A 13,021-nucleotide genomic window follows, 5' to 3' on the forward strand; every position below is an offset into this window, starting at 1 on the left:
AGTTCTCTATGCAGCTCAGCTCAACAGTTAATCTATCATCCAATGCACTAATGAATCCAAAACACTAGATACACATCTCAGGATCAACGCTTGGATCAGAACACTGACATCTTTTTTACAATTGGTACACGTCCCAATACAATACTGAGTTTTCTTTTTTTCTTTTTTTTTAAATGAAGTAATTCCAGTCATGAAATACAAATAATAGGCCTACATATTCACTATGTAAGGGATAATGTACAGCGAGCCGGTCATTGTTGTGAAAGAATCCCCGACAGGGCGATGCTGCACCCCGACGCAAAGCGTCTGTTTCTGGGGCTGCAGACCTGTTGGGGGTTAATCAGTGGCATGGGACATACCTGGGCCCGCTGTGCCCCATGCATATAAGCCAGCACAACATCCATGCAGCACATGTTCATTCAACCAGGAAGTGGACTACTGAGATTCTACCCACCTATTTGTTTTGATATAAATTAATCCCATTGTTATTATGTGGGTCTCCCGTTTTTTCCAGGAGCCGGGCTGTGACTGACATGTTACAGTTAAAGGTACTGTTTGTAACTCCTTACACGTATAAATTGGGTCGGTGTGTCATGCGCGGTCGCGTGTGGCTCACTGCAGAAGACGGGAGGCTGAAGCAGGAAAAGCCAACACTAGGATCAGCATCGATTCATGGAGAGACCTTCGTCTGGTCAGCTAACATTACTGCCAAGCAGCTGAAATATAGAGTGATATTGTGGTTTTAGCTGACGTGTGACGCCTCACTGTTTTGACCGATACTCGTTCATGTCTATGTAGAGCGAGAACAAGCGTGAGCGCGAGCAACAGGACACTGACTCTCGTTGACTTAACGGCCACATGTGTCGCTGTTAACAAGCAATTTCTGATTCTTACATAGAGTCCCTTTAAGTCTGCTCCAGTTTTCACATGCTTCGACAAAAGTGCCATTGAGGCTGTGTCATTTCTTTCTTTCTAAGTTCTAAGCCCCTACAAAAGTTAGGGGAACAAAGTAAATATACCATACCTAAATATGCACATTGACCTATACTCTTCTGACACATCATCATACTGGATTTCATATTTCATATAGAGAAATGGGCTAATGAAGACAAACATGAAGTTCTAAATTCAATGCTAATTTCAAAATTTTAATTAAATGTTCAACACAAATCACATGTTTTTTTATGCTAAAAAAAATCTGACACATCTTTTGAGAGTATGATTGAGCCAATAAAGTTTTATTGAGCATAATATTCGGCAGTCTTATTATTATTTTTGTGTCCACTGAAAACTGATTAAATCAAGCCAGAGACAGTCTGCTGTTCAGCAGACTCATACAGCGAAGGTCTGGTGACACATGATAACACCACCCTCCAGTGGTGACAGAGAGGCATGAATATCTCATACAGACGGCAGAAAAAAAAACACTTGAGTACAATCGTGTAAAACAGAATCACAAACATAACATTCAAAATCAGATGGCAAACACTGAACACATTTAGAAAACAAAATTCAAATTAATTTATCTGGTATTGCATATATCATATATACACCATAACCACAAGCCCTATAATGTAGAATACACAAGCACTGCTAGTAATGTTAGAAAGACAGAGACAGACCTATAAAATGTGTTACATTGCAACAGATTATGTTTTTAGAAGTCATTTGTTGATGTATTAATTGTATTTCTCTCTTGTGATATGGAACTTGCCTAATTGTTTTTATATTTTCTGCTCCTTATAGCTGCAGTGGGTAGAAATGGAGCAAATATGATTAAAAAAAAGTATCGGAGTTTGCGAGTGATTGACGGCTGCCTCCATTGAATGATCAGCCAATAGGAACGCTCTCTCTCTCTCTCTCTCTCTGAAATGACCTGTGATTGGCCAAAGTCTCCCGCCACAGGCTAGATTTTTTAAAGCCTGAAAACAGAGCCATGAGGAGGTGCAGAAGTCTAGTTTTCGCTCAGAACACTTGAATTACAATATGCTGAAAGGTTATTATGGAAGTTTTGCGCAATGATGCCAAAAACATTCTACCCACTGTCGCTTTAAAGGAACAGTGTGTAGCATTTCGGGGGATCTATTAGCAGAAATGGAATATAATATTCATAACTATGTTTTCATTAGTGTATAATCACCTGAAACTAAGAATTGTTGTGTTTTGGTTTGCTTAGAATGAGTCCTTTATATCTACATAGGGAGCGGGTCCTCTTCATGGAGTCCTCAATGTTGCTCCTCCATGTTTCTACAGTAGCCCAGAACGAACAAAACAAACACTAGCTCTAGAGAGAGACTTTCACGTTTTTACGTAACCTGAAGGCCACCGTAGTTCTCCGACACGCTTGTGAAAGTGAGGTAAAGTGAGCCGTAGAGTTCAAAACCGTGGTACCGCCAGCCGGCGTCTTATTATGGTATGGATGGCCTTTGGGTGAGGCCAACCACAGTTTTGCACTCGTCGGCTCACGTTACAGTAGTCATGGAAAGGGAGGAGTGAGGGTTGCAATCTGTAACCACACCGCTAGATGTTACTAAATCCTACACACTGTATCTTTAAAAAGCTGAAAATATAACACCGAACTGGTACTTGTTATGATATTGATCTTGACTTCAGTACCAGCACACTGTCAGAGGGTTTGGATCTGGTGCTCTGACTCTAATGTTAAAATATGCCGACAGTGGCATGGACATGGAAGGAGAGCTCATAGCGTGAATACGTGTCATGTTGTCTGCATCATAGAAGGAGAGCTTCTTGGATGCACAGTTTAGATAAATCCCAATCTTTCGAGGTCTGTCTCCAAATACTAGCTTGGTGGTTTTATTTCGACTACAGGTGACATATTTCTTGCCATCATATTTCAGGAAATTATCTTTTATCCCTAGTTCCCAGTAGTCGCGGTGTCCAACCTCTATTTCCCAGTAATGTTGCCCTGAAGTGAACTCATTGACACTGAATACACGTGTGTTTTTGCTTGAGGAGGTAAAGGTACCCCAATCAAAGGCTGAGCTTTGGCCTGATCCTGTGTAGGAGCCAAAACCAGACGAGTAACCTGATGGAGTTTGGTTGCTTTCGGGAGTACTAAACAAGCTCCGCCCATCATCAGACACAGTTATATCTGTACTTTTGCTTTTGAGTGAGAGCAGCTCTGCTCGAGGCTGGATTACCTGAAGCATCTCCTTCCATATGAAGAACTGCAGGTGGCTTTCATAAGGCCCCAAAGAGAGAGAGGTATTCACCACTTTGAGATCATTTGCTTTGGGCCTGAATACATGTTCTGGACTCATCCTGCTGTTACACTCAGTCCAGCTCTTTAAGAGTCTCGCAGAGTCATCTATTTTCAGAACTGATGTCAGCTTTCCCTCCAGCTCTCTGCTCTCCGACAAAGCTGTTTCTATAGCATTTAATCTCTCTCTCATTTTCTCAACAGCATCTTCCTCTTTGTGTTTCAGCTCATTCTTTATCTCATCTTCTCTCTTTCTTAGAAACTGGTGCATCTTCTCAAACTGTCTCAAGATTTGGGTCATCATTTGCTGAGACTTCTCTTTGTTTTTAGTTATTTCATCCCTCTGTGTATTGGCCAGGCTCTCCGTAGCAAGGATATCACCATGAAGGTTCTTCATACCCTTCTCCAACTCCTGTCTCAGAGATGCAGCTGCTTCTTTGATTGGTTTGAACTTGTGTCCTTCATGTCTGTCCCCATCTCGGCATATGATACAAGCTAACTGCTGATCTGTGACGCAGAACAGTTTCAGCTTTTCTTCATGCTCAAGGCACAACTCAGCCGCCTGTAAAAAAAATAAATTTATCTATTAATAAACACAACAGCTAAAGGATGATGATACAGTACAAGAATAAAAATATGTTGGCTGATACAAAGCAGTGATAGTGGCTGTAAAGAAATAGATGTTACAGATGAGTACAATGCAATTATTTCTTCTGAGTTTAATAAATATTTGCAGTCATCATAGAACAACAGGTGTTGTTCCAAAGCGAGAGAGATGTTATGCACATTTATATATTAGTATCAGTTACTTCATTAGTAAAACATTCACAACCTACAGTATGTTCTTCTGCAAAAAAAAGTTATTATTATTCAGCCTGTTTTTTCGCAACCCTACTCCTCCCACATTTCAACATTAATTTCAACAAAGAAACTCAAATTCAAACACCAAAACGTGAAGATCAATTACGATGCACGCTATTACTTTCCTCATTCATAACGTTCATATTTTCAGAAATATTAAACATTTTCCGGCAAAACAATTCTCCAGTAAAGGGCAGCCTGTGTGTGTGAAGTGGTTGTAGGCATCATGGGGGGTAGAGGAGGAAGGCAGGTTCTCGTCCTCCCTTGAGGTGGGACCTCTTCTATCAGTTCAATGTATTTCATTTTTAAAAAGAAGTGGAGGTGATGAAAATGCATGTGAATTGAAAAGTGGAGTGATACATTGTCAAGCTATTTGATTAATTCAAAGCTAATTTGACTAAAAGTCGTGATATGATGAAAACAGCCAAGAAACTGTTCTTGTTATCTTCTTATAATGTGAAAAGTTTAATGTTAAAACGTGATAATTTATAAATATGACATGTTTCACGTTATAACGTAATGACTTATGCTTATAATTTGAAACATTTCAAGTTATAGCAAGATGAATTGGTCTCGGGCGGAGGTGGACTCTGTGTGGTACGTTTGTGAGCTGGCCTTTTCCAATGAACTCACCATGGCCCAAAACACGGAAACCCCTTCTTAGTGATCGCATACTTATCACAATACCGTCCACCGTGTTCAATAACAGAAGAATCTCGCCGTGTCAACCCAAGCATGTACTTAATCAAATCATGTAAATAAACCATATTCCTCAATGTATCTGCTCTCTGCACACCGTTTCCTAATTCAAACATGAGTTTCATACTATAACAATATAGCCTAAGTAATCACTTTATAACCTGAAACGTTTTGTTATAACACGACAAAACGTTTATTGTTGTAACGTGATAAGTTTGTATGTGGGAATAACATAAAAATATCTTGTTATAACAATATTCTTTTCATGTTAAAACCTCATACTGATCCGTTTTTCTTTTTCTGGCACTCAGAACTCAGACTGCATGTCCCCACAGAGGACAGTGAAGTCAGTCCATCATTATGACCTCTCTCCCCTACATTTTCATTTTCAACATTTTCACTAGGGCCTCCGGATCATGAAAGACCCCTCCCAACTCTCCCACGGACTCTTCCTCAGGGTTCCACAAACTGCTACTGCTGCTACTTTTGCAATACTTACACTTGACACTTATTTATATTTGTACTTTACTATTTTTAATAACTCTTGCATTCTATAGTTTTCCTGTGTATTCCACCATGGTCTTGTTTGCACCTTCTGTGTAGTCTGAATGTTGCATCATTCATCGCACAGGTTTAGCACCAGAGACCTGGAGAAACGCTCTCTGGTTCCTCTACTGTACTGCTGCACTGTATACAGATGGATGACAAGTCTCTCTTATCTCTTGTAGACATGCATGAGCAGACGTATTTTCAATGGGGGGTGGGGCTCCCCTTGATTATACGTTCACGTGCGCAACAGTTTGCATGCATGCGCGTACATATTAATGTTTTGAATAAAGCACTGATAGTTAGCCTACATTTAGTTGAATCTGAAACATGTGTAGAAATAATATTACAGCAAAAGAAACAGTATGATCCATGTGATAGACATTTAAACCTGCAACAAGCTCATCTGATTACTACTTACTTTGTGGTGTTTTATTCAATGTGTTATTAATGATGCATCTATAATTTCAAATGTTTCAAAACTGTGGATGTGAATTCTTTGAACATTTCATCCCATCCTCTCCTGGGTTTGGAGTGTTAGTGTAAGGCAGGCTTCTCGTTGCCTTAACTATAAACTTACTTGTTACTTAATTAAACTACTGTATAGGGCTGTGGGTAAAGCAAGAGCAAGAGGAGAGCTTCGTCTGTGCAACTGGATCAACTTTAATGTCTGGTACTTTTATACAAGGTGCGCCATATTATATAGTTCCAGATCTAACTTAAGGAGCAGAATACAATGTATACAGTCTAAAATAAATCTTTACAAAAATAAATCTAATCTTACATTAGTTTTAGAATAGTAGAATACTATTCTAAAACCAAAAACGTTATATTGGAAAAAAGAGCACATAGCCTACCACCTAATGCACACAATATTAAATCACGCCAATATTATTTTATAACCTAGTTTATTCTAACCGTATTGAAGTTTGAATGCTAGAGGCCTGGCCTAATCAAACACTGTGGACAAACAATGCCGCACTTTGGACGTCTGATACTGTGAGGTTAAAACATGAGATCACATGAGGCTACAAAGGCCTGTGCTATTCAGGATATATCTGCTCAATATCAACATCTGCATCCCAGAACTGGCCATACATACATACAAATGAACACATACAAATGACTAACTACATTTCCTTGTGAATAGCAGCAACATACCTCTGCTTTCTCCTTCCTTTTCTTTACCTTCTCCGCTTCTTTGGCCTTTTCAGCGAGGCTTTTCAGTATATGGCTGGTCGGAAGACGTTCTGTTGGAACTGCTGTCCCACACTGTGGACAGCGGTGCTGTGAACTCAGAACATCTGTAATGCATTCTCTGCAGAAGGAGTGTCCGCAGGTAAGAGTCACTGGATCTGTGAAGATAGTCCAACAAATAGGACAAGTCAGATCTTGGGAGTATAAAGCAGACGCCATGTCTCTCTGTGCTCTGCAGACGGACTGACTGGGCAATATTTTCATCCGTCAGTTTAACTTTCCTCAGCTTCACTTTCCTGTAAAAGCCACACCTCATCTATCACTCACCTCAGTTTAGTGATGGGAATTCCGCCTCTTTTTAGTGAGCCAGATCATTTGGCTCAGCTCACGAAGAAGAGTCGGCTCTTTCGGCTCCCAAACGGCTCTTCGTTTTACCACTTCTGCCTTTTTATAATTCAGCCAAATGTAGCGCTGTTTTGAGCTATGATTAGTATGTGTGCACATATATCACTAAAATGATTCAATATAATTATACTAAACCTTATAATTTACAGAACACCATAATTTTACATGCTACTTCGTTTCCGACTGTCACTCATCTTGTCTGCTATTCGCGCACCGCACTCTCTTTCTCTCCTCCTCTTCCACCTGCTCTGTACCTGAAGACCGTCAGCGCCCCGCCCCGCCCTGCTTGATGGTATGATCCTTGTCTGTCATCACGTGATTGGTCGCACAGACATCATTAACACAACATTCAGTCACAGTCATTGCATGCATGGAATGCCCGTGGCGCGGATAAGATCATCCTATCATTCTGCCTTGAATTAATTAAAAAAAAAAAACGTCTCTCGGACGGGAGCCGGCTCCCATCGTTCACTTAAAAGAGCCGGCTCTTTCAGTTGTCACTCCAAGTTTTCATGGCCAGGTAATTACCGGAACAACACATTAGTAGCCTACCACCAACAGAATTGCTTCAACAAAAGTGCCATTGAGGCTGTGTCATTTCTTTCTTTCTAAGTTCTAAGCCCCTACAAAAGTTAGGGGAACAAAGTTAATATACCATACCTAAATATGCACATTGACCTACACACTTCTGACACATCATCATACTGGATTTCATATTTCATATAGAGAAATGGGCTAATGAAGACAAACATGAAGTTCTAAATTAAATGCTATTTTCAAAATTCGAATCAAATGTTCAACACAAATCACATGTTTTTTTATGCAAAAAAAAATCAGACACATCTTCTGAGAGTATGATTGAGCCAATAAAGTTTTATTGAGCGTAATATTTGACAGTCTTTTTATTATTTTTGTATCCACTGGGAAACTGATTAAATCAAGCCAGAGACTGTCTGCTGTTCACCAGACTCATACAGCGGAGGTCTGGTGACACATGATAACACCACTCTCCAGTGGTGACAGAGAGGCATGAATATCTCATACAGATGGCAGAAAAAAAACACTTGAGTACAATCGTGTAAAACAGAATCACAAATATAACATTCAAAATCAGATGGCAAACACAGAAAAAAATTCTAATGAATTCATCTGGTATTGCATATATCATATATACACCATAACCACAAGCCCTATAATGTAGAATACACAAGCAATGCTAGTAATGTTAGAAAGACAGAGACAGACCTATAAAATGTGTTACATTGCAACAGATTATGTTTTTAGAAGTCATTTGTTGATGTATTCATTTTATTTCTCTAATGTGATATGGAACTTGCCTAATTGTTTTTATATTTTCTGCTCCTTAAAGCTGCAATGGGTAGAAGTGGAGCAAATATTATTAAAAAAAAGTATTGGAGTTTGCGAGTGATTGACCGCTGCCTCCGTTGAACGAACAGCCATTAGGAACGCTCTCTCTCTCTCTCTGAAATGACCTGTGATCGGCCAAAGTCACGTCCTGTCACGGGCTAGATTTTGTGTTTTGGCCTGATCCTGTGGCGAAGCTAAAGCCAGAGCCAAAGCTTGGGGCTTTGCCTGATTCTGTAAAGGCACTCTGACCAAAGGCTGTGCTTTGGCCTGATCCTGTGGTGGAGCCAAAGCCAAAGCAAGGGCCAGAGCCAAATCTTTGGGCTTTCACTGATTTTGTAAAGGCTCTCTGACCAAAGAGTGTGCCTTGGCCTGATCCTGTGGTGGAGCCAAAGCCAGAGCCAAAGCCAGAGCCGAAGCTTTGGGCTTTCCTTGATTCTGTAAAGGCACTCTGACCAAAGGGTGTGCTTAGGCTTGATACTGTGGCAGAGCCAAAGCTTTGGACTTTGCCTGATTCTGTAAAGGCAGGCTGACCAAAGGCTGAGCCTTGGCCTGATCCTATGGTGAGGCTTAAACCAGACAAGTAACCTGATGGAGCTTGGTTGCTTTCGGGAGTACTTAACAAGCTCAGCCCATCATCAGACACAGTTATATCTGTACTGTTGCTTTTGAGTGAGAGCAGCTCTGCTCGAGGCTGGATTACCTGAAGCATCTCCTTCCATATGAAGAACTGCAGGTGGCTTTCATAAGGCCCCAAAGAGAGAGAGATATTCTCCACTTGGAGATCATTTGCTTTGGGCCTGAATACATGTTCTGGACTCATCCTGCTGTTACACTCAGTCCAGCTCTTTAAGAGTCTCGCAGAGTCTTCAATTTCCAGAACTGATGTCAGCTTTCCCTCCAGCTCTCTGCTCTCAGACAAAGCTGTTTCTATAGCATTTAATCTCTCTCTCATTTTCTCAGCAGCATCTTCCTCTTTGTGTTTCAGCTCATTCTTTATCTCATCTTCTCTCTTTCTCAGAAACTGGTGCATCTCCTCAAACTGTTTGCAGATTTGGGTCATCAGCTGCTGAGACTTCTCTTTGTTTTTAGTTATTTCTTCCCTCTGCGTATTGGCTAGGCTCTCTGTATCAAGGATATCACCATGAAGGTTCTCCATACCCTTCTCCAACTCCTGTCTCAGAGATGCAGCTGCTTCTTTGATTGGTTTGAACTTGTGTCCTTCATGCCTCTCCCCATCTCGGCATATGATACAAGCTAACTGCTGATCTGTGACGCAGAACAGTTTCAGCTTTTCTTCATGCTCAAGGCACAACTCAGCCGCCTGTAAAAAAAATTAATTTATCTATTAATATACACAACAGCTAAAGGATGATGATACACTACAAGAGTAAAAATATGTTGGCTGATACAAAGCAGTGATAGTAGCTGTAAAGAAATAGATGTTACAGATGAGTACAATGCAGTCATCATAGGACAACAGGTGTGTCTCCAAAGGGAGAGAGATGTTGTGCACATTTACATATTAGTATCAGTAACTTCATTAATAAACATTCACAACCTACAGTATGTTCTTCTACTGCAAACAAAAGTTATTATTATTCAGCCTGTTTTTTCGCAACCCTACTCCTCCCACATTTCAACATTCATTTCAACATAGAAACTCAAATTCAAACACCAAAATGTGCAGATCAATTAGGACATTGGTTATTACTTTCCTCATTCATAACGTTCATATTTTCAGAAATATTAAACATTTTCCTGCATGGTCAGAATTGAAACATTTTTCCTGCTTTTTTAACTCTAAACTCATTCATACTTTAACATGGAAACTCCATTCAAACTTTAAATTACACCACATCTTTCATACATTATGGCTGTTAGTCAACTTTTAAATCCCTTTTAAACTTTTTTAAATATTTAAATTATACAGTAATAACTGAGACAACAAAGAAATGAGCTTTTCTCCGGATAAATGAATTCAGCCTGAAAATGAATTATTCTTGTCTGTCACATTTGCACCTTCTGTGTAGTCTGAATGTTGCATCATTCATTGCACAGGTTTAGCACCAGAGACCTGGAGAAACACTCTCTGGTTCCTCTACTGTACTGCTGCACTTTATACAGATGGATGACAAGTCTCTCTTATCTCTTGTAGCCATGCACGAGCAAACGTATTTTAATAAGGGGGGCGGAGGGGGGCTTCCCTTGATTATACGTTCACTTGCGCAACAGTTTACATGCATGCGCCTACATATTAATGTTTAGAATAAAGCACTGATAGCTAGTCTACATTTAGCTGAATCTGAAACATGTGTAGAAATAATATTACAGCAGGAGAAACAGTATGAGGTGTGATCAACATTTAAACCTGTATGGAAAGTCGTTTGAGCATTTATTCCATATCCTTGATATCAGACGTCAGTGTCCTCCACTAGTTCGGTCTTTATCAGCACTAGTTGGACATTTAATCGCACTAGTTGGCCATTTTGTCTTGCTAGTTGAACAAAAACTCTTACTAGTCACTGTTTTTCAGCAACTAGTGGCACTTTTATCCAACTAGTTCCAACAGAAGCCTTATTAGTGAGACTGTGCACTACAATTTCCTGCACTAGTTAACTAGTGAGGGCCAAAATGTCCACTAGTAACACTAGTCTTGGTCTTTTTTACCTTACTAGTTTACTAGTAAACATTTTGAGCCGCACTAGTTAACTAGTAAGGTTGAAAATACTTTAACTAGTTAACTAGTGAGCATTTTGGTCCTCACTAGTTAACTAGTGCAGAAAATTGTAGGTCACTATAGTGAGGAGAATATGTCCTTTACTAGTTAACATGTCAAAGCTTTTGCAGCTTACTAGTTAACTAGTAAGACTGTCAGCGTTACTTGTTCGGTCCAGAGGTCCACTAGTGCGTCAAAAAGCTGACTAGTTGGGCTTTGGTCCTACTAGTGTGGTGCACAGTCTCACTAATAAGGCTTCTGTTGGAACTAGTTGGATAAAAGTGCCACTAGTTGCTGAAAAACAGTGACTAGTAAGACTTTTTGTTCAACTAGTAAGACAAAATGTCCAATTAGTGCGATCAAATGTCCAACTAGTGCTGACAAAGACCGAACTAGTGGAGGACACTGACGTCTGATATCAAGGATATGGAATAAATGCTGAAACGGCTTTCCACAAACCTGCAACAAGCTTAACATCTGATCACTACTTACTTTGTGGTGTTTTGTTCAATGTGTTATTAATGATGCATCTATAATTTCAAATGTTTCAAAACGGTGGATGTGAATTCTTTGAACATTTCATCCCATCCTCTTGTCAGTTTGGAGTGGGATATAGTTTCATATAGTTTTATTAGAATATACTATTCTAAAAACAAAAACGTTATATTGGAAAAAAAAAAAAAGTGCACATAGCCTACCACCTAATCCACAAAATGTTAAATCAGTCAAATCACGCCAATATTTCTGTATAACCTAGTTTATTCTAACCGTATTGACATTTGAATGCTAGAGGCCTGGCCTAATCAAACACTGTGGACAAATAATGACGCACTTTGGATTTCTGATACTGTGAGGTTAAAACATGAGATCACATGAGACTACAAAGGCCTGTGCTATTCAGGATATATCTGCGCAATATCAACATCTGCATCCCAGAACTGGCCATACATTCATACAAATAAACACATACAAATGACTAACTACATTTCCTTGTGAATAGCAGCAACATACCTCTGCTTTTTCCTTCTCTTTCTTTACCTGCTCCGCTTCTTTGGCCTTTTCAGCGAGGCTTTTCAATATGTGGATGGTTAGAAGACATTCCCCTTCTGTTGGAACAGCTGTGTCACACTCTGGACAGCGGTGCTGTGAACTCAGAACATCTGTAATGCATTCTCTGCAGAAGGAGTGTCCGCAGAGAAGATTCACTGGATCTGTGAAGATAGTCCGACAAATAGGACAAGTCAGATCTTGGGAGTATAAAGCAGACGCCATGTCTCTCTGTGCTCTGCAGACGGACTGACTGGGCAATATTTTCATCTGTCAGTTTAACTTTCCTCAGCTTCACTTTCCTGTAAAAGCCACACCCCATCTATCACACTTCAGTTAAGTGATGGGAATTCCGGCTCTTTCTAGTGAGCCAGATCATTTGGCTCAGCTCACAAAGACGAGCCGGCTCTTTCGGCTCCCAAACGGCTCTTTATTTTACCACTTCTGCCTTTTTTTAATTCAGCAAAATGTAGTGCTGTTTTGAGCTATGATTAGTATGTGTGCACATATATCACTTAAATTATTCAATATAATTATACTAAACCTTATAATTTACAGAATACCATAATTTTAAAATGCTGCTTCGTGTCCGACTGTCACTCATCTTGTCTGCTATTTGCGCACCGCACTCCTCTCTCTTTCTCTGCTCCTCTCTCTCCTGCTCTGTACCTGTAGACCGTCAGCGTGCCGCGCATCCCCGCCCCTCCCTGCTTGATGGTATGATCCTTGTCTGCCATCACCTGATTGGTCGTACGGATGTCATTAACACAACATTCAGTCACAGTCATTGGATGCATGGAATGCCTGTGGCGCGGAGAAGATCATCCTATCATTCTGCCTTGAATTAATTAAAAAAGAGCCGGATCATTCGCGACCGACACATCACTACTTCAGTTGTCACTCCAAGTTTTCATGGCCAGGTAATTACCGGAACAACACGTTAGTAGCCTACCACCAAC

General features: G+C 40.2%; 1 protein-coding gene across 1 annotated transcript; it reads right to left on the minus strand.

The window, feature by feature from the left end:
• Nucleotides 1-2,307: 2,307 nt before the first annotated feature.
• Nucleotides 2,308-12,422, minus strand: LOC119490588. The gene is made up of 4 exons (XM_037774092.1): nucleotides 12,027-12,422; nucleotides 8,549-9,620; nucleotides 6,491-6,792; nucleotides 2,308-3,785 (listed from the first exon to the last, which is right to left on the minus strand). The coding sequence occupies exons 1-4, from the start codon at nucleotides 12,330-12,332 to the stop codon at nucleotides 2,610-2,612; spliced, it is 2,856 nt and encodes a 951-aa protein (XP_037630020.1). The 5' UTR covers nucleotides 12,333-12,422; the 3' UTR covers nucleotides 2,308-2,609.
• Nucleotides 12,423-13,021: the final 599 nt, after the last annotated feature.

This window comes from Sebastes umbrosus, chromosome 6, assembly GCF_015220745.1.
Source record: "Sebastes umbrosus isolate fSebUmb1 chromosome 6, fSebUmb1.pri, whole genome shotgun sequence".
NCBI classification, from domain to species: domain Eukaryota; kingdom Metazoa; phylum Chordata; class Actinopteri; order Perciformes; family Sebastidae; genus Sebastes; species Sebastes umbrosus.

Coding starts and splice junctions, on each gene's coding strand:
- LOC119490588 (XM_037774092.1), bottom strand. CDS start 12,332: ATGAAAATATTGCCCAGTCAGTCCGTCTGCAGAGCACAGAGAGACATG. Junction 9,621..12,026: donor AAGAGAAGGAAAAAGCAGAG/GTATGTTGCTGC, acceptor TTTTTTTTACAG/GCGGCTGAGTTGTGCCTTGA. Junction 6,793..8,548: donor AGGCCAAAGCACAGCCTTTG/GTCAGAGTGCCT, acceptor AGTTAAACTGAC/GGATGAAAATATTGCCCAGT.